A 23010-nucleotide genomic window follows, 5' to 3' on the forward strand; every position below is an offset into this window, starting at 1 on the left:
TTAATTTTAAGTAAAATTTTGAACGAGTTTTCCACCATTGTGGGCTGAAACTCCCTCAATTAAGATTCTTTGTGCTAGATTCCCACCACTGTAACCAAGATAGTGATCTCCCCTCCGTGGTTCCCAAGACTGCATGCATCTATTCTTCTTCATTAAGGTTCATTAAGCAAAAATACATTTTAATTCTCCCTAGTGCTTTATCTCCTTCAAAAAGGGATACTTCTGCCTTCCTAAACCGTTCCTCAGTTGCCAAATCTCCTGTTTTGTGATTCAACGAACTGCTGCTTCCCTGGTTTCAATTTTTCCTGTACATTTCTCCTCCCATTTTAAAGTTCCCATTTCGATTCACCCCAAGATTAGAACTCCCTTATCGATTACCCATCATTTCACCAAATTTCTGGATCAACCAATCTTCCATTTGTTTAAGTGGTACCTGTGTCCATTCCTCCACTTTACAAAATTCTCTCTAGATCTTCAATTATTGCATCTATTTTCTTGCAAACCATAAAAAAACACTGTTGGATCATTCTGCTTGGATACCAATTGATTGGATTCAATTGGCAGGATGGAAGATTTTGAAGAAAATAACAAGGAAAGGACCTACATTTTATCAAATGTCTATTTATCAATGTGACCTAGACATACAATAAGGTATTCTAGAAACCTCTTACAACTTCTGAATGAATTCTAACTTCCAACTACACCTCTTATCTTCTATTTATAAACTACAATAAGGTTTTAGGGGGTTGAATTAGGCTTAAAACCCACTTTTTAACAAGTTGTATGTCCCCTCTAATAGCCCTTACATACGCTCTCTTAAACACTGGTCTCCTATCACTTTTACTGGTAACTTTTTTGAAAATTGCTAACAACACTACTTCGATGAATTTTAGGATGGTTCCTGTAATGGCTTACAACACTATGCTGCTTTGGGAAGAGATTCTGTAAGTCTACTTATATCCCGTTTTTTATTCTGAAATCACTCATTACCCTTGAAATAATCCCTTCTTTTTGTGCCCATAAGTTTGTATTTCTTCGATTTTGAAACAATTTTAGTATGATTCATTATTCTATAGCTTTCTTCATCAGTTTCTTTTTGTCACTATATTTTGAAATGTTAGTGTTATTTTGGTGAATTAACATAGCTTGTTCAATGTACAGAAAATGGTATACTTTCTTGTTTTGGGTGCTTTACAATGTTTTTACCTTCTTTATGTTTGGTATTATATTCAATAGTATGACTATGATTTACAACTATGTTGTGGCAATATAATTGATAATCATTAAGACCACCTAGGCCACAGCGACCCACTATTTGGAAAGTTATTCTAGGAAAATTAGGAGCCTGGATACCCTTGGTTGACCTTGACTATTTAGTAGCGTATAATCATGATCTCAAGTAGAGGCTTCCACATGTTTGACCACACCTTTGGAAAATAACTCAGCAAGAAGCTGTAGCCGTAGTTTGATTTACTCACTCTAATTCTTCTCTGAACCTTTCTTAAATTTGACCATTTGAAAGCATGTCCTATGTACCCAAGACCATGTAGGGTACAGTCTACCAATGCCTCTCTGGACACCAATGTCTATTTAATCTATTATAATTGGTGTTTTATCAATAATATTTTATAATCGATAGTTTCTTTCCCATTCTCCCAATTGTTAATCATGAATTTCGATGAGTCAGAGCATCCTTCTGGCTTATTGTGTTATAGAGGTCTAGTCTTTCTTCTTGTTTATTGAATCTAATTAAAGATAGATATGCTTTATACAGATTCTCTATTTCCCTGACACGTGAGTCAGTTGGAACTGTAGTTTTAATACTGAATAACTAATTATATTTCGACAGCAACTAAAGTGTTAGCGAGAAATCAAGCAAAAGTTGCAATCAAAGTGCACAATTAGTGGAGCACATGAATCTCTTTATCTAAGTTATTAAGTTTTTATGTGTTCACTTTAATAAATTATTGCGTTTGATAAGAAGGGAAATTAAACTAATTAATTTTTCTATAATATTTTCTATTCTGACTTTCCGGAATAAAAATTATTTGTCAGCTGGAGGCTGCTGCTGTTAACTTGGTGGCTAGTGAGAGACCAGCTGATGTTTACTCAGAGATTGCTGTTAGGTATGTTAAACCCATTATCAGCAGCTTACACACTTCACATTCAAACCTCCGTTTCAGCCTATATTATTTGAAGCTCAAAATCATTACATTACTACCTTGCTGAAGTCTGAATGCAAAATGCATTTTTTCACAACTGCATTGAAATACCAATACCAGTCATGTAGATTTTTTGGTTAAAATCTGTTACCTCGTGACCTACTTTACTTGAGTATACTTACTATCTTATCATACAAGTAGCAGTTTGTCTACACCCAACAAAGTACTAAGTGCACTGTACAATTGATTTTACCAACTTACTGTGCATAATCAGTATTTAATTTGTACTTGAATATTTGAGCAGGGTTCATGATATTATGAGAAGAGACAGTAACAAAGACCCAGCTGTCTATCCAAATGCTTTGTTGGCAAGAGTTTTAATTGATCAGGTCAATATTGATTAAAATATATGTTCCTCCAATTAGCTATAATCTCTTCTTTTCAGTCACCCAACTTTTGGAAACTTTCAGATTGACAGAAAGCTGGTCAAGCAGACAGTGATGACCTCAGTTTATGGCGTTACTTTTGTTGGGGCACGAGAGCAAATGAAGAGAAGATTACAGGAGAAAGGCCTTATTAATGATGAACAACTTTTATTTACTGCAGCTTGCTATGCTGCTAAAGTAAGTTTCAGCCATGTTATCAGACTTCTGTTAGCTATTAGAAAGTGCAATGTAGCTGATTTATTGTGTTTTTCATATCCTTGCATCATTGGGAGATTATTCCCTACTAGAACACTTACAGTCTATGAAGCATGGACGTGATAAAGACAGTCACAGCGACATTTATAGTCTCTTAAATGTAGAACACGGCGACATGGACACATATATATACATATGTTATGAATGATTTAAATTTTTATTTTCAAATTCATCTAGAAAAAGTTGGTCGAATATAACGACCTAAGCACACTGTTGTCTAATTCAAGAATGAATTTAATCAATCATCTATAATCTAAAAAATGATCTAGTTCATTTAAGACATTTCATCTTCTTGATCATCATTATTGAAAAAGACATCCTCTAACTGACGTTCATCTAAAAATAAATTAACAACTTCAAGAATTCCACAGTATACGGAGATATAATGAGAATAAAATATCTTCCTGCTAATAGATATACAATGTTGACATTTTTTGTTTGTATAGGATTTGCTCCTTGTTTCTATATTGTAGCACAAACTTAAGCAATAATTTTCTGACTTCTGAAAATATCCTTGCTGCGTTGGACCATGTAAAAGCTGTGTCGAAGCTGCAAATTTTTTGTTTTTAAATTTGACATTTCAGCAGAGTAACAGACACAAAGACATGCTATTGAAGAGCCATGTTCGTGTTTCATGGCTTATAGTACACAAAATATTAATTTTTAAACCTGATCAATTTGAAACCTAGATATAGTTTTATCATCAAAATGATTATTTCAGAGAATTTTTTATTTAGTACTATCTGTGTGTTTATTTCTTGATGAGTTTGGTTTTACTAAATCTAACTGTAATATGAGAGGAAATACATGTGAACCAACATGCAAAAACATGCTTATACAAGAAGTCTGCTCTATTCTCTTGTTAGAGATATTAGTTGTTAGAGATATCTCTCTTTGTATTTTTTGGTTAAGTGAATCTTTTAATTTTTCTGTTTTGTTCTTTTTGCTTAGTTGTTACAGATTTGTGTAGTTATATTTTGACTCATTTTATAGGTGACATTAACTGCCCTTGGAGAAATTTTTGGAGCGGCACGTGTCATTATGGGTTGGCTTGGTGATTGCGCAAAGGTTTGGTCTCATAGCCATGTTAAACTTCAAATGATACTAAAATCCTATTGGTTTTGGCACTGTTGTGTGTGTGCCTGCATGTTTTCAAGCTTTCTTTCTATTCCTGAATGGTGGGACCTTAAAATTTTTATAGGTGATTACTTCTGAAAATCATCCTGTTAGTTGGACCACTCCTCTTGGTCTTCCAGTTATACAACCATACTGTAAAACTGAGCGTCATCTGGTAAGCTTTTATATAAAAATGATTCCTGCCGTGCCCCCCTTCCCCTCCTTATTTTGTGTTATAGGCATTAATTTACTCAACAGTGACAAGTTAAAAGCATCATACTAAATATACAATGGAAGATATCCACCTAACTGGTTAAAAGAATGAATTTTGTTAAAAGCCCACTTAAAGTGGTAACTTATGTGACATTATGCAATGGGTTGATGTATTAACAGATTGTCATGGAACTGTAGATCTTTCTTTAACATGTTGCTACCATATGGCTGTAATTGTAGGTGTTTAACTATTTCTTGACCAGTTGTTATGCTAAGATTCATAACCGTTACTCTCTACGAACTACATATTATGTATTACTTGCTTTTTGGTGACTCATCACTTCAGTAACTTTTGAGATTTTTGGTCATTTATTTAACCCAATAGTCTATCAATTGTGAGATGCCTCAACAAAGTCCGGCTATTAGGCAATGCAATGGAGATAGACCATGACCAGTCAGTTACCTGCGGAATATGTAATAAGTTAATCATGGTGGCTGTAAGACTCCACTGCATTTCAAACTATTTTGGTATGACCTTTTGATATTTCCTCATAATGTCTCGGCCATTATAATGCTGTGTGTTTGTCTGCTTCTAAGAGCACAACACAAGTATTAAGAAGCACTTCTTTTAGGCTGTAGAGAGAAATGGTAAATATTCACGTGATATCATCCCCTTATATACAGCTGAGGAATATAAATACATAACGTAAGGCCCAAGCCCGTTTACAGAATATACCTAGCATAAGCTATATAGATTTGCCGGCACTGTGTAATATGCTGTAAAAACCCAAGACAGAACCAGTAATTATACATTTGAATCAAAAAGAATAGTTTAAGGATTTTTTTAACTACCTTAAGGCATGACAGTTATGAATCTCGTCATTGACTGCAGATCAAAACATCTCTTCAATTTTTGGCTTTGAGACGAGAGGGTAACACAGTAAGTGTACACAGTCCTCTTTTTTGCAGCTTTCCTTTCTGTCTGATATTTTCAATTAAAACTATTCACATTCCAGGTAGATGCCAAGAAACAGAGATCTGCATTTCCCCCGAACTTCATACATTCACTAGACAGTTCACACATGATGATGACTGCTCTTGCCTGTAGGGATGCTGGTTTATGTTTTGCAGGTTTTAAGTTCTCCTTTCACTAACAAAATCCTAAAGCATATTAAAAATTTCCATCTAAAGTTGCAAAAATATACAATATTTGTTTAATACTTATCTTTTCTTGTTCCAAGGCAGTGTAAACCTAGGAAGTGATGGAAGTGTATGGCTTCTAGTATTTCTGCTACTCCTATTGCCATGACAACTGGAAAAACTACTTATCTTGGTTTTCCTTTTTTGGAGTTATGGTTCCTTAGTCAAGGATATCATGACCATCTGAAAACAGAAAATCAAATTCTTCACCTATTTTTCCAAATTATCCTTTATTTCATGTCTTCAGGTTTAGGCAAACTTAGCAAAGGATATTAAATGTGTTTTTTGGAATATTCTTGCCTTCAGAGAGGATACAAATGTTATTTTCCAACTATCCAAAGATACTATATGCAAACTTATGTCACCTTTATTATGACATGCCTTTTTTCTCATTCTCCATAGAAGTTCTTGCTTACATTCAACTTGATCTCCCTATTCCAAGCTGTGGTCCATCGATGACTCTAGTTTCTAACTCCAACCCAAATGTTAACCAATCTGGCTCCTCCACCTCCTTACATACCAACACAAGACAAAAATAACTTCTCCCACTCTTCCTAAGGTCTCTGATTATTCAAATCATACTCCAATAGTTTCCCATATCATGGATCCTTCTTGATCAACTCTTTCACATAACACCACCTCAAAGTAACCTGTTGCTCTTAGAATAGGTATTTGGTCTACTTGTAATTCTTATTCAATTGATATTTTTGAGTTATCATTATTTGCCTCCATCTATTCTTCTTTTGTTTCTTCTTCATAAGTCAATATTTTTCTAAAACTATTCATCAGACACTTGACCATCCTGGAAAGTGACAAGCCATGATTGATGGGAGCTTGTTCCTCTTCTCTTTGGATAGATGGGCTTATGTTGTTAAAGTTTGGCTCAGTGGTGAAGTTGATTGCCTTAAAGTTTGGTTGACGGCCAAAGCATATATGCAAATTTATGAATTTGACTAGTGTGATACTTCTTCTCTTGTGGCATAGATTAGCACAATTAGATTTTTCCTTGCTATGGTTACTAATCACCATTGGCCACTTTAACTTAGCATTAAAAGTTCATTTTTCATGATGATTTTGAGGAGGAAATTAACATGGATCACCCTCTTGGATTTTGTTCTAGTGTGTAACTTACACCGCTCTCTTTATAACCTGAAACAATCTCCCCAAGCTTGGTTTGGTAAATTAGGTCATTTTATGCAAGCTTTTGGATTGAAACAAAGTGAGATAGATCATCCAGTTTTTTATTGGAATACTTCTCTTAGAATGTGTGTTTATCTAATGGTTTATGTTGATGATATAATTAGTTTAGGAAATGAGGCCACAAAGATCTCTCAACTAAAGAAGTACATATTCGACCACTTCCGGACCAAAGATCTTGGTTATTTAAAATACTTTTTGGGTATTGAATTGGTTCAATCAGTGGAAAGGTATTGTTATTTGACAATATATATATATATATATATATATATATATATATATATATATATATATTCTTTTGACATTCTTGAGGGGATAGGGTTAGCAAATTGCAAGCCTATTGATATATGGATCCAAATCACAAGTTAATGGTGAATCAAGGTGAAACTTTTTCAGATCTAGAAAGATATAAGAGGCTGGTAGGAAAAACCGTTTATCATACCATTACAAGATTTGATATTTCTTCATGCAATCAATTGGATTTGTTAGCCAATTCATGCAAGATTCTCACATTAATCATTGGAATATTTTAATTTTTGCATTTTAATATTTCAAAAAGGTACTAGGAAGAGGATTATTGTGAGGACAAAGGAAATACTCAAATTATATGGTATTGTGATGCATTGTGTCAGCTCACATTTTCACGAGATCTACCACATCATATGATGTATTCATTGGAGGAAATATTGTCTCCCGGAAGATCAAGAAGCATAATGCTTTTGCCTAACCCAATGCAAAAGTTGAATATAGATCTATGGCTTTGGCCACTTGTGAATTTGTGTGGATTAAACAACTCCTTTAAGAGTAAAAATTTTGTGAAGTTGAGCAAATGAAGTTGTATTGTGATAATCAAACAGCCCTCTATATTGTTTCCAATCTTTTGTTTCATGAAGAGATGGTATACATTAAGATTGATTATCATTTTATTTTATTAGGGAGAAGCTATTGTCCAAAGAACTCTGTAATGGATTTATCAACTCTAATGATCAGCATGCGGACGTTATATTTGAGATTGATTGTCACTTTATTAAGGAGAAGCTATTGTCGAAAGAACTCTATAATGGATTTATCAACTATAACTATTAGCTTGCTGACTAGGGGTGATCATGGATTGGATTTTTAATGATCAAATCCACATTCATTTTGGATTCAAATAATTGGATTAGATTTTCGATCCAAATCCATTTTTTAAGAAAAAAGTAGATTGAATTTTTTAAAAATCCTGATCCAAATATTTAGATCAACTTTAAATCCAGATCTAAATATTTGGATCAAGTTCGAAATCCAAAATCCATTTTTCATAAAATAAATTCAAATTAATTTTTTTAAAACTTGTGTCCATAGGGCTGACACCATAGAATTTGGCAGATTTTTTGTCGGGGCCAATGAGGCCAAATTTCAGCATGGGATGAACTTGGATGACTTTCGAACGAATTTCGGTCGGGGATGACGTGACCAAATTTGGGCCAAGGTTGACTTAACATAATTTCAGTTGAGATCGACTTGACTGGATTCGACTGAATTTCGGCCAGGACCGATTTTGCCTAATACGACCAAATTTTGGCCAGAGTCGACTTGGCCAAATATGGCCACATTTGGGCAACGGCCTGATCAGTCAAATTTCGGTCAGGGTTGACTCCACTAAATTCGTCGACCGAGACCAACTTGATTGAACATGATCAATTTTTTATCACAGCCGACTAAGTTGAATATAGTAAAATTTCGTTCAGGACTTATTCGACCGAATACGGCTAAATTTGGGCTAGTGTCCACTCAACCAAATTTTGGTCATATGACCAACTCGACTGAATTTGGCCAAATTTAGGTCAGGACCGACTCGCCTAAATATGACCAAATTTCGGTCGCGATCGACTCTGTCGAATATGACCAAATTCAAGTCAGGACCAACTCGGTCAAATTTTGGTCGAGGCCAACACGACCGAATTTTGACCGGAGCCGACTCGACTGAATTTGGTCGAATTTCGATCATGGCCGACTCAGTTGAATACGGCCAAATTTCGATCGTGGCCGATTTATTTGAATACAGCCAAATTTCATTGTAGGCCGTCTCAGTCGAATCCGACCAAATTTGGGCCAGGGCCGACTCGGCCAAATCTCAATCGGGGCCAACTCGATTGAATTCGACCGAATTTTGACTAGAGCAGACTAGGCTAAATACAACCAAATTTTGGTCGCGGTTGTCTTGTTCAAATACGATCAAATTTTGTCTAGGTCGACTCAGTCCAATGTAGTCAAATTTGGGTTGGGGTGAACTCAACCGAATACTTCCAAATTTTGTCCAGGGCCAGCTGGGCCAAATTTCGATCGGGATCGACTTGAGAGAATTTGGCCTAATTCAGCCAAATTTTGTATAGGGTCACGCCAACTCAATCAAATACGACTAAATTTGGACTAGTCCGTCTCAATCTTTAGCCTAACCTGACCAAAAATATAAACTGAAAATTTGGATTGGATATTTTGGATTATCCATTTTGAAAATCTAGATTTAGAGTATGGATATACAATCCATAAAATATATAAAATGTTGATCAGATTGATATCCAAATCCAATAAAATGAATTGGATTTTTAACAAAATGAATATTAAATGGATTGGATCATAGCAAACATGGATTTGATCATGAAAATTATATTTTTTTCCCATCCTTAGTTTAACTTTTCAGGATCATTCTTTGCATCCTTCCGCTCATTTAAGAGTTCAATAAATATAAATTATTATTGTTATCCTCATAATTTTTATTTTTATGTGTTAAATACACATTAATTATTACTTTTATCCTCGTATTTTTATTCTTTCAATTCTATATGTATTTAATCTCTTTTTATTAATACATTTTTTTACAAGAGTATAATTTAAATTTGTTAGGACAAATTTATGGATACACTAACAATTCTTTTATTAAACTTCTAAAATTTTCTATTAAATTGTAAGCTTTAAAGTTTATAAATATAAATGTCAAGGTTTAGTGTTTACGGACATCTCACGTCTCACGTCGCACGTCGCACGTCTCACGTCTCACGTCTCACGTCTCACGTCGCACGTCTCACATCTCACGTCTCACGTCGCACGTCGCACGTCGCACGTCGCACGTCTCACGTCTCACGTCTCACGTCTCACGTCTCACGTCGCACGTCTTACGTCGCACGTCTCTCACGTCCCACGTCTCCCACATCTCTCACGTCTCTCACGTCTTTCACATCTCTCACGTCTCTCACGTCTCTCACGTCTCACGTCCCACGTCCCACGTCCAACGTCCTACGTCCCACGTCCCACGTCCCACATCCCACGTCCCACGTCGTCTCATGTCTCACATCTCAGGTCTCATGTCGTCTCACGTCTCACATCTCACATCTTACATCCCAAGTCCCACGTCCCATGTGTCATGTCTCACATTTCACATCGTCTTACGTCCCACGTCTCACGTCTCACGTCCCATGTTGTCTCACGTTCCACGTTGTCTCACGTCTCATGTCCCACGTGTCATGTTTCACGTCTCATTCCCACGTCTTACGTTTCACGTTTCACGTTTCACGTCCCATGTCTCACGTCTGACATCTCACGTCTCACGTTCCATGTTCCACGTCTCACGTTTCATGTCTCACGTCCTACGTCCAACGTTCTACGTCTCACGTCCTACGTTTCACGTTCCACGTCCTACATCCTACGTCTCACGTTCCACATCCTACGTCTCACGTCTCATGTCGCACGTCCCACGTCTCAACTTCCGCATTCCACGTAGCACGTCTCACGTCTTACGTAGCACGTCTCACGTCTCACATTATTGCACTGAAATACTTGATTCTTTCATAAAATAATGGTACTTTGATTTACTGGTTGCAGTATAGCTAAGGTTCTTCTTTACTGTTTATTCTTCTTCAAGTTTCTTATTGATCAAAACAAGAGAAATGACATTATTTCACCGGAAATAGGAAAGCTAACCCTATGCAACAACAAATAATTTGAAGTTTTTGCATATGTCTGCTATCATTACATGAATGATTTTAGAAAATTGTTTAGATGTTGGCAGACAATATTTTTTTATTGGTTTTCTGTTCTGACATTCAATATGCGAAGAGATGTGTCAAAAAATTCTAATCAAGGGTGGGCAAAAAATACATTTTTTATAATCTAATCTATTTTTTCTATGATCTAATCCATTTAATATTTATTTTAGTAAAAATTCAATCCATTTTATTGGATATGGATATCAATCTGATATATATTTTATATATTTTATGAATTGGATATCCATTCTCTAACTCTAGATTTTCAAAATGGATAATCCAATCCAAATTTTCAGTTTATATTTTTAGTTAGGTTAGGCTAAAAGTTGAGACCGAGTAGTCCAAATTTAGTCGTATGTGATTGAGTTGGCGTGACCTTATACAAAATTTGGCCGAATTTTGTCAAGTCAGTCTCGGTCGAAATTTGGCCCAGCTGATCCTGGACAAAATTTGGAAGTATTCGGTTGAGTTCACCCCGACCCAAATTTGACTGCATTGGCCTAAGTCGACCTAGACAAAATTTGACCGTATTCGACCGAGACAACTGCGACCAAAATTTGGCTGTATTCAACCTAGTTGGCTCCAGTCAAAATTTGGTCAAATTCAATCGAGTTGGCTCCGATTGAGATTTGTCCGAGTCGGCCCTGGCCCAAATTTGGCTGAGACGGCCTAGGGTGAAATTTGGCCGTATTCAAATGAGTCGATCACGATCGAAATTTGGCCGTATTCAACTAAGTTGGACCAAAATTCGGCCGAATTTAGTCGAGTTGGCTTCAGTCAAAATTTGGTTGTGTTGGCCTCGACCAAAATTTGATCGAGTTGGTCCTGGCCTGAATTTGGTCGTATTCGGCAGAGTCGATCATGGCCGAAATTTGGTCATATTTAGGCAAGTCGATCCTAACCTAAATTTGACCAAATTCAGTCGAGTTGGTCATGACCAAAATTTGGTCAAGTCGGCACTTGTCCAAATTTAGCCGTATTCGGTCGACTAAATCCCGAACGAAATTTTACTATATTAAACTTAGTCAGCTGTGATTGAAAATTGGTCATGTTCAGTGAAGTCGGTCTCGGCTGACGAATTTAGTGGAGTCAACCCTGACCGAAATTTGACTGATTAGGACTTGACCCAAATGTGGCCATATTTGGCCAAGTCGGCTCTGGCCAAAATTTGGTCGTATTAGGCAAAATCAGCCCTGGCCGAAATTCAGTCGAATCCAGTCAAGTCGATCTTGACTGAAATTTTGTTGAGTCAACCTTAGCCTAAATTTGGTCACGTCGTCCCCGATCGAAAGTCATCCAAGTTCATCCCATGCTGAAATTTGACCTCGTTGGCCTCGACAAAAAATCTGTCAAATTTTATGGTGTCAACTCTATTGAAAATCTAATCCAAATCCATTTTGGATCCAAATAATGGATGTGGATCCAAATTTGTGTTCATAGGGCTGACACCAAAGAATTTGATAGATTTGGCCGAATACTTCCAAATTTTGTCCAGGACCAACTGGGTCAAATCTCGATCGGGACCGACTTGATAGAATTCGGCCAAATTTTGTACAGTGTCACGCCAACTCAATCAAATACGACAAAATTTAGGCTAGTCCGTCTTAACCTTTAGCCTAACCTAACAAAAAATATAAAGTCAAATTTTGGATTGGATATTTTGGATTATCCATTTTGAAAATCTAGATTTCGAGAATGGATATTCAATCCATAAAATATATAAAATATAGATTAAATTGATATCCAGATCTAATAAAATGGATTTTAAATTGATTGGAATTTTAATAGAATGGATTGGATCATAGAAAAAATAGGTTGGATCATAAAAATTGAATTTTTTGCCCACTCTTATTGCTGACATTATCACCCCTTGTCTTAACTTTTTATAAAGCTGCTTTTTTGGGTGTATGTACCTAGCCTAAGGTTGAATGTCATAACTTGTAATGTATTCTTCCCTTTTTCACACACATACATACATATATATGGTATACAGCTGAGAATTAACTCGCCAATTTTTTATCACGTCCAAATTCAAGTGATGTTATGATGTCCAAATTCAAGTGATGTTATGATGCTAATTCTCAAGGCACATTTGTGTTAGTAACCACTGTAGTTAAATCCGTAATCTAGTTATCTGGTTCAGTAAATATATTTACGTCCAACTTTCACTTTATATACTCCATTCTGGAGAAAATTTGGTGGAAAAGTAAATTTATTAAAGAAAAATACTTTATGTTTTGGTGCTTAAGTTTTGTGAAATAAATGTGTGTGCAGGGGTTCATGACTCGTTTTGGACACATGCATGTGACGTGGAGAAAATGAGTCACATTCTTAGAGAAAAGTTTGTGGAGCTTTATAACATGCCAATACTTGAAAATGTAAGGTTTTGCTGTATTATGAGAAACATTGGCTTATGTAATTGGAACACATGGAAAAGAGTTATTTCTTACTTTCTCATCATCAAATATTAAACATCACGATAATAGCATCATTCTACTTAATGCAAATCCTTTTGCTTTTAAACCAATAGAGGGAGAAAGAAAACCTCATTATTTGATCTGTTAACAGTTGTTGGAAGGCTTTGAGACATCACACCCGAGATTAGCTTTCCCTCCTGTGCCAGAGAGAGGTGATTTTGACTTGGGGAAGGTTCTCGAGTCTCCATACTTCTTCAACTGAAAGTTCCTTCAAAGGAAGCTATTACAAGATTCCCTGGAAGTGTTGTTGCCTTCACTTTTGAGGCAAAATAGTTCAGAATCTTCTGCTTCTGAGACAACACTTCATCCGGTCGGAAGTTGTACTTCAAAGAAAGACCCCAAGTTGTTTTTGGGAAAGGCCTGGAAAGAAGTCTCGTGTTGCTAGAATGCTCAAAACAATACTTATTTGGCTGGTTTAAGAAGAACGAAGCTTTCATCATTTTTTACATATCTATTATTGGCGATTTCCTCCACTCAAACTGGGTTTGCAGGAAAGCTTAAGCACAATGCGGAGGAGCTGAAGACCTTAGCTGATTTTGATAATGTAAACCATTTTCTATCTGTTTACCTGTGCTATAATGTATGAATATCTGTATTACATCAAAGATTGAAAGATAGATCGTTAGGCATAGAATAAATCATTTTTGTAACATGTACATAGAGTTATTCATTTCATTAACTTCAATTATATATTAAAATTTTATCAAGATTGAAGTAGATAGCAGAGTTCATCCTTGTTATGTCTATCCGCTTGATGCTATAAATCTGATATAGTTTCATTTCTAAGGCCTGCAAAGAGAATTGTGGCCATATCATCTTATCTTCCTTTCTAATGTCTTCAAGTAACCTTCTTGCTTTTAAACTGTGACCCATGTTTGAGTTAAACCTGAAGGCCATAAACATTGGTTGTCAGATTTTGCTAAACCGGGTAAATTTTTTATTCCTTTTAAATATTTTGTGTTATTTATTATCTTGTAGTTGCTTTATTTCTTGACTTTTCATTGTCCTTTACATATCAAAGACTTGATCATATTGTTGGCAGTTCATACTATTGGCTCATAGAGCTTACAGTAAGGAGACTGATAGATGTCTGGAGCTTTTGAGAATTTGCAATTTCATTTTTCTTGGATGATTTTCTCATTATTTAAAGGTGCTCATTATGTTGATAATCGGGCTCGAAATTCACGAAAAACCTAAATCCCTCTATCCTCTGCTGACTGTTGCAATAAAATTATAGATGTTACTAAATCTATCATGGTTTCCAGATTATCTTTTTCAGAATAAAAATTGGAACAAAAAGAAATTGTTTTAAATTTAACTATTCCAAAATTTATAGCAGAGATTTAACTTTTCTCTAAATATGAGGCTGCATGAAAAACCAAATCCCAGGGTACAAGAAAAAACAGTCCACTTGTTATGTACCATGATAGCTCAATTTATTACCAAACTAACATATAAAAAGCAACAAACTATGCCAACATAGTCAACTTAACACAGGTTTCACACTCCGGCTTCTTGAACCAACTAATATGTTAGATAACGTACGAAACATTGGTTCTTGGGGCAAGCAATTCATAGATTTCTTAACACTGATCTGATATATGCACAAAGACTGAGATCACATTGAAGGCTGAACTTCAGCAGTACTATTTTTTTCTTAACTCGTCTTCATCCTTCCAACTACTCTTTTGTACTATCAAAACAGTTGCACTAATTTGCAGTGGACCACCCTAAATAGATAAACTTTCTTCCCTCATCATTGCTATTTTTTTCTTATATAAAGGTGATATACTCTTACTACTCCTTCCAACAATAATGTGTAAATTTTCATTTTCTCTTTCATTGCATATAAGCTTATTTTATTTTAATTAGTACGCGATTTTTCATCAGTTAACAAATAATTATAAATTTAGTTTCTAGATACACCTGCGTTGAATACTCAGAAATATATTCTGGTTATGAAAGAAAAAAAAATAACATATTTAAGCTGAAAACTGATGCTTTTAATAACATTTTGAGTTAACACCAACAAACAACAAAGTTCTAGAAAATAAAATACGAACTTTAATATTTTTAAAAGCCACATGGAAATCATGTATAAATTGGTATATTAGTTTATGTATTATACATAATAATTCTTTACTTTTACACAATTAAGATTTAAATAATAAATAAATTAGTTCCATATATAAATTTCTGAATCATCATCTTGACGAGTTATTTTCACTCTTAGGTGACTTATCATAAGCTCAAACATTAATTCCAATATTTTTTATATTGTTGTAGAGAGAGAAGAAAAAAAAAGGGTGAGAAAAATGAAATGACAGCAGTTTTGGCATTATTTAGTGAATAGGAAAAGAAACAAAAACCAGCTATAGTGCTACATAGACCACAAATCAGAATCACCCACTTGCAATCACCAATACACTTTGAAGACAACACAACACACCAAACTGTATCATTACTCTGCACACTACTTAGTACAAGGATCCTAAGTTAATAAACAATTTATTAAACATATTGTTGATTTTAACAACTTATAATTATAACTAATTGAGAATATCTAATATGAGTTTGTGTTGTGTCACCATACTTATCATTTTGAAGGAGAGACAGAACATGTGGGCTGCAGCAAAATCTATGAATGTGCACTTGTTGATGTATTCCTATGCTGTGTTCTGCTGTGGTGGTCCTTCTCAATCTTCACGACACCACCTTTTAAGGTCACACATCACTGTCTTCAATTTTGAAGGATAGGAAATAAGTGAATATCATGTCCCAATTTTAATTCTCTGGATTCTAAAATAATCAGAAATTTAACATTTCTCATTTCTTGTAAGCAAAAGAAAGAGCCACGTGTACGGAGAAGATAAGTTTGGATGGAGATTAACCACATGATATTGTGACACGACATGTTCTATTTTGAATCAAAGAGGACTTGTTTCCAGATTATTATAATGTAATTATATGTATATATATAATATTTAGAATCGTGTACATTGAGGTATATTTTTATTCCAACAAAAATATTTGATAGGATGTGATGACGCAGATATTTGTATGATCATATCTTTGTCTGTCTTTTGTTGTTTCTACGTATGCATACACATCAGATACAAGGTGGCAAAACAAATTATTAAATTTTGTGGAAAAAAAAAAGTGAAATATTTTGGAATATTCCATAATCATTCCGTGATGAAATAATTAATGTAAACAAACCAATGTTCTCAATCCACCTTACTATAATGCTTCTTTCTTAACCAAAGCAAATTATTATAGTTTTGAATCCAATTTTCAAGTCTAACTTTTGGCTAAAACAATCTTTTCTTAGACTTACTTTCAACTTTGTCATGTTAATACAAAATAAAATCGTTAATGAAACGAAAATTAGTTTCAATTCCACTTAGTCATTGTAAAATATTTTTATCATCATTTATAGAGTTTAAAATGCATTAATTAAGAAGGAAAATATAATCACGTGATTGAATTGAATTACCAATTGTAGTAGTACTATATAGTTAAACCGCCAAGATGGCGTGCCCACTCCAACAACGTAGCAGAAAGAGACTTCAATAATTCAATATTATGTTCCATCCTTTTATTAGTTAATCGTTGTACTTAACCAAAATCTTTATCAAGTTATTATTAAACTGACACGTAGGAAATAATTATTTATGATATTGACTTTTCCTCAGAAGAAACTCGTTTTCTGAATGATTTAATTAATTATCAAAGTTTTGAGGTTTCCTTGGCACTTGATCGAAAACGATGTCGTTGCCAACATTGACCTTCGTGTTTCTCCCTCAAGAAAACGACGATTCAAAGGAATTAACTTTGGGCATGAATTAGTTGAAAGTGGTTAATTAAAGGTTTGGTTTTATTGAAGACGTTACTCATTGTTGTTACCAAAGATAAAAAAGAAAATGGGGACCACGTGCCGAATATTTGGACATGAAAGTGCAAGTATGTGGAAATTGCTACCCCTTCCTTTCAATATCCTTGTGTTCTAATTTTGAATCCTATCGGAATTAGATTCTTTGGCAGAAATGAAAACAACTTTGAATATAGCATTTACATGTGTTTGTTCTTACGGAAGTTTCCAGGAACTTACCCTTAAGTTTTATTATGAGCCACAAAACATGGACTATCAGATAAATGCCACAACATCATCTCATTGTCGCCAAGTCCAAAAAATATTCACAAAGACAAAATACATTTTTTATCCTGAGGTTGGGATTTAGGCTTTCGTGTTTTTTTTTTTTATAGATTGATTTGGGAAGAGGGTGAGGAATAGATCGAAAGAATTAGAGGGTGAAATTGGTATTATTTTTTATTTTTTAAAAGGATTTAGAATTGATTTTGGAGTGGATTAAAAAATGAAATTTATGAAAGTTCGTAACCGAATTGATTGATGTGACATATTAAAAAAATAATAGATAAAAAGTTATATGATCAAAATGTTCCTAATGTTAAAAATAATATATAAATAATTTTGAATTATTTTTATAAATTTTATTGAATGATTGAAATTATAAAAAAATTATTTATAAAAAAATGAATAGTACAATATATTTGGTATGAAAAGAAATTTAACATTTACATATTAAATATTTAAGTAAGAAATAATTTATTTACATAGAGATTTTATTTTCTTTTTAGTGGTAATAAAAAGGCTTAAATACATTTTTTGTCCTCATTCTTGTTGCGGATGGTCCTCATTTTGACAGAATGTTTAAAATGATCTTCATTTTTACAGAATGTTTAAAATGGTCCTCATTCTCATAATTCGTGTTTTATTTGGTCCTTTTCTGTGACGCCGTTTAAATTATTAACGGATCATTGTACAGGTGACACGATTTGTATTAGGGTGTATTATGTGTACTGTACATGTGTTGTGTTGTGTGATAATTATATATCTGAGAATAAATAAATAAGTTAGGATTTTAGTAAAGAATGTTTAGGAATTTAAATATAAATTAAAAGTCTCACTATGAATATAAATAAAAGAGTTGAGTGTTATATAAAGAAAAAGAAAATAATAAATTCTAAATTTTGATTTTGTATTGAAAGGGACAGCAGATTTGTTATAAGAAACTCAACAGATTTCCGTGCCACTACAAATTATTTGTTGAAAGTGAGTAAAAGAAAAATTTAGCAGTAACATTTAACTTAATTAAAAAAAAAATAGACCCCTTCCGCTATCTTCAAAATGTTAGACTTACTCTGAATTGACAATTTATTAGCCTCTGTAGAGTTTAAATATGAAAGAGCTCTAAACATGTAATATATAATTATATAACACAATGATGAACTCTCGTGAGTCGTAATCTAAAATATATTAAACCTTTTTTTTAATCCAGTAATGCATATCTAAGAATGTTAGAGGTTCGTAAAAGAATAAAAAATATTTTCAGAAGAAAATTAGCAGTAAAAGACAAATTACGTTTATTTTGTTAAAGAGTATCGGTTATTATATTTATTGTAATTCCGCTTAAGTAGCCTCTGAAATATCTCCTAGACATGAATGATTGGTGTGGCTCACGTGGTAATTGTAATTGTCATTTCATAAGGAAAAATGGCTGCACTATTAATTATAATGTTTAAAGATGATTTTGTAAATCAATAATTGTGTTCATTTGTTTGGAAAAGCAACGTATGAGGACATTATTTGTGTTTTCACTCGCTGTCAACTTTCAAATTCTATATTTTATGTCTACTTGCATTTCTACACGTGACTAATTACGTACCTTCATTCGTATTCTTCCATCAAAAATACTTAATCAACTCTATATTTTTAATTGGATTTTAGTATATCATTTGTAGAAGTTTGTGGATACGAACTCGAAGCAAATAGTGACACAATATTTGCAATTTTTATTTCAAAATAGAAAATACAAAAGAGTGTTGCAAACACGATATGCTAAGAACAGCAAATTTATCCAAAAATATTTTATAAGCGTTAATGTATTTCTTCACTTTGAATATGGAAAGTCTTTGGTTGTATTTGGATTGAGGAGATGATCTGATGAAAAGTCGATAAATGAATTTGAAATGACAAAGAAATGATTGTAATATTGTTTGTTGTATCGGATAAATGAAAAAATTTGAAAAAAAATCATAAAAAATTAAGAATAATTTGATAGTTGTGATAAATAAAATAAAATGTTTTGATAAATTAAAATATAAAATTACACTTTTACTTTTATAATTAAAATGAATAAAAAATAAAATCTATTTAGATAAAATTAAATTTTAATAAATATAGCTAATTTAAAATAAAATGTGATTTATTGTAAATAAATTTAATAATATATTGAACTATAAAAAGAATAATAATATATGCACAAAATGTGAACATTCAAGGTGCAGTTAAAATAATATTATTAGTATATGTATATCTTACTTTGCTTTGTAACAGAGACAAAAAAAAAAAAAAAAGACAATTTAAATCTGTCATTTCAGTGGCTATTTAAGGCAAATTTTCATTTTGTGCGAAAATCATAATCTCTTTTTTCTCTTGCAATTTTATACCTCGAAAAATCATAGCAATATGTTGATCCAAATACTCGGTTTAATATCAATTGGAACTAGTCAAATGCAAAAAAAGTAAAATAAAAAAATACACTTGTTACTTTAGATAGATATAAATAGGTATAATTACTCGTATAGTATTCAGTAGTTTGGTGCTAGTGTGTCAAATAGGTACTCGGTTTAAAAAAAGTGTCAATTGTATCCCAACTTTTGAAAAAGTGTTTCAATTAGGTCCCTATCAAACAGAATTGATTAACATCGTTAGTCAACATGTCACGTGTCAGTATGTGGTTTTTTTAATTTTTTTAATTTTTTTAAAATTTTTGAAAATAAAAATAAAAATGCCATGTGTCAAGTGTCTGTGTGTGACACGTGGCATTGTCAGTGCCACGTGGCATCGTAATGCCACGTGTCTCACTATCAGATGTAATTATGTTGATTTTTATTTAGTCTCCATATACGTCTTTTTGTTTCAATTTAGTATCTAAGTATGTGTATTTGATTCAATTTTGTTCCAATTTTTTTTAATAATTAAAATATTTTTGTAATCCATTTTTTATAAGATTAAAAATAATTAAGTATAAATATTTTTACAAAATTAAGTACTAATATTTATTTTTTTCTTTCAATTTCAGACCAAATTTATTATTTGTATAAATGTTATACTAATATTTTTTATTAAAAATGACTTTTTAACATATTACTTTATTAATTACTTTTTTATTAAGTACTCAGTTGTTAATTTTTATTTTTTTTTTCAAAATAGAACAATATTGTCTCTTACTAATTTTAAACCAAAATTTTTATTGGTATGAATGTAATACTATTTTTTTTTATTAAAAATGACTTAATAAAATGACTTTTACCACTAAATTTTACTATAAATATCAAATACTTAATTTTTGTAAAACTTTTATACTTAATTACTTTTAATTTTATAAAAAATGGATTTTAATTATTAAAAAATATTATGTCAAAATTGAATCAGATACACATAAGTACGTACTAAATTGAAACAAAAAAATATTATGAGGACTAAATCGAAATCAACATAATGGCATCTGATAGTGATACTGACACGTGGCACTGCAATGTCACGTGGCACTGACAATGCCACGTGGCACACACACGGACTTGACACATGACATTTTTATTTTATTTTATTTCCAAAAAAAATTTAAAAAAATTAAAAAAATTAAAAAAAAATTAAAAAAAAACAAAAAAATCACATACTGACACGTGGGAGTTGACTAACTGTCTGGAAGGAACATAATTGAAACACTTTTTCAAAAATCGGAATGCAATTGACACTTTTTAAAATCGAATACCTATTTGACACACTAGCTCCAAATTGGGTATTATACGAGTAATTATACCATATAAATATGACAAGTTGTTTATATTTCAAAAGAAAACGAGAAAAATAATTACTGCTTTGAACAGGCACAAATATGACAAATTGGAAATATAAAATTTGAGAAAAGCCTTCTATGGTTACTTATGGAGACAAAATTGAATGCGGTTTACTTTGTAGAAAATGAAGTAAAACGGCAGAAGAAAAACAAAATGTGAAATGACTATAGTACAAAATTTGTTGCTATTTTAATAGAAAATTAAATAAAAACAACAACATGCATTTACTTCATACTACTGTTTATACTACTGGTGAAAACACGTATCTATTTAATTTATTATGATAATAAAAAGAAGTATTTATATCATTATTATTTCAAAAATATATATAAAATAAATCATTTTTATAATTTTATTAAAGATGGTTAATTAAATTTTAAAAAATAATTATAAAATTTAAATGATAAAATAATAAAATGATTTATATGAGTAAAAATAAAACTGGTAACGAAATATGTATCAAAATAATTATAAAAACTAATCTTTTTATTAACAGACATAAATAATAATACAAAAAAAAAAACTGTTATAATTAGTAGAGTTACATGCTCCACGAGTTTTCTATTTTTTATGATAATAAAATATAAAAAATATTGTTATTACTATTATAATTATTAAAATAGATGAAAAAAATTATAAAAGTAATATTGTTATTGGAGGTTGTAGTATCTCATTTTAGTAGCTTAAAACTAATAAAATATAACATTTCATCATAATATTCAAAATAGATAAACTTAGTGTATAAAATATATTAATACAGTAATACAAAAGATAGAATTATAAAAATATAACATTTATACACTCAAACTAAACTAATTAATTCATTACAAAGACTACATCTTCCCCATACCTCTAACTAGTGGCTCCTTATTCTTAAGGTGTCTTTAAACTTACAATTTCATTTGCCCATACCTAATAGGTGATTATCGCAAAAGAAAGAGACCAATAACAAAAGAAACAAAGCACACAAAAGGGTAAGCTAGTATATGAAAGAGTTGACTTAAAACCAATAAATAATTATATATATATATATATATATATATATATATATATATATATATATATATATATATATATAGCTAAACATGGCTAAAATACAAGGAATAAATTTGCACACAAAACATCTTAACTTAATTGTCCAGATATATGTCATTGATAAAGAATTCATGGAGGTGTATACATGTGATTGTCCCTAAACTCTGCAGAGACTAGTCTCAAGGGGTCATCATCCAACCACACACAAGGTTAATCCCTTGAGTACCTAGAACCCAAACAAGTCCAAATGCTAGCATCTCTTACGATTCTCACCACATAACTTATTCTACTGTATTTAAGATGTGAAAAATTATTAAAGTCAAGGATACATCCTTACTAACATTTCTTGTGTCAAGACATACACTAAGATTATCACCACAAAGAATTTCTCCTTGAAATTCCTCAAACACCATCATCCATGTCCCCAACTATATTATCACCTCAATCAATAATAAACAACATTGTAAACATACATCAACTCCATAACAAGTCTATACCAAACAACCAAAGATGAAAACAAGGTCAACATACAAAATTGGCCTTCAATTTCATTCTTATCGCAAAAGACAACACTTTTTAGCGCTCAGCAGCCTGCAGTTAAAATGCTCCAGACTTGTAGTGAAAAGATGGCGTTAAACAGTGCACTGCTAGTGCACTACTGCCACTTAGCGCCACAACATTCGCAAACCATGACGCTCAGCGGCCTGGAGCTAAAATGCTCATGGACCTACACAAGGAGGTTGACATTTAGCGCTAGTCCGCCACCTCTCAGCATTATATCATATATCAACAGATGAAAATCTTTGATTTGGGGAAATGAGACTTGTTCAATTGATCAATTTGGTACTCCCTTTTAGTGATTTGGTCAAAAATAGTTTTAAAACATTAGGCTCGTACCCATTCGCTCAATTTCTCATATTATAATTCCTTCAATCAACAC

The 23010-nt window shown here is 32.5% G+C and overlaps 1 protein-coding gene across 3 annotated transcripts in view; it reads left to right on the top strand.

The window, feature by feature from the left end:
* The window catches only part of LOC114177804 (DNA-directed RNA polymerase 3, chloroplastic), a 30055-nt gene extending 16250 nt beyond the window's left edge, over positions 1–13805 (top strand). The window contains exons 10-19 of one of the 3 annotated variants that reach the window (XM_028063348.1): positions 894–944; positions 2056–2126; positions 2467–2551; positions 2633–2785; positions 3857–3931; positions 4065–4154; positions 5085–5132; positions 5209–5296; positions 12889–12992; positions 13183–13805. In XM_028063348.1, coding sequence (XP_027919149.1) covers positions 894–944; positions 2056–2126; positions 2467–2551; positions 2633–2785; positions 3857–3931; positions 4065–4154; positions 5085–5132; positions 5209–5296; positions 12889–12992; positions 13183–13293 — 876 coding nt within the window. In that variant the 3' untranslated portion in view covers positions 13294–13805. Of the gene's footprint in view, positions 1–893; positions 945–2055; positions 2127–2466; positions 2552–2632; positions 2786–3856; positions 3932–4064; positions 4155–5084; positions 5133–5208; positions 5324–7148; positions 7600–12888; positions 12993–13182 lie in introns of those variants that run through there. The other 2 variants (XM_028063347.1, XM_028063349.1) reach the window with 2 other exon arrangements.
* Positions 13806–23010: the final 9205 nt, after the last annotated feature.

The sequence above is a fragment of the Vigna unguiculata genome, chromosome 3 (genome assembly GCF_004118075.2).
Source record: "Vigna unguiculata cultivar IT97K-499-35 chromosome 3, ASM411807v1, whole genome shotgun sequence".
Classification (NCBI taxonomy): domain Eukaryota; kingdom Viridiplantae; phylum Streptophyta; class Magnoliopsida; order Fabales; family Fabaceae; genus Vigna; species Vigna unguiculata.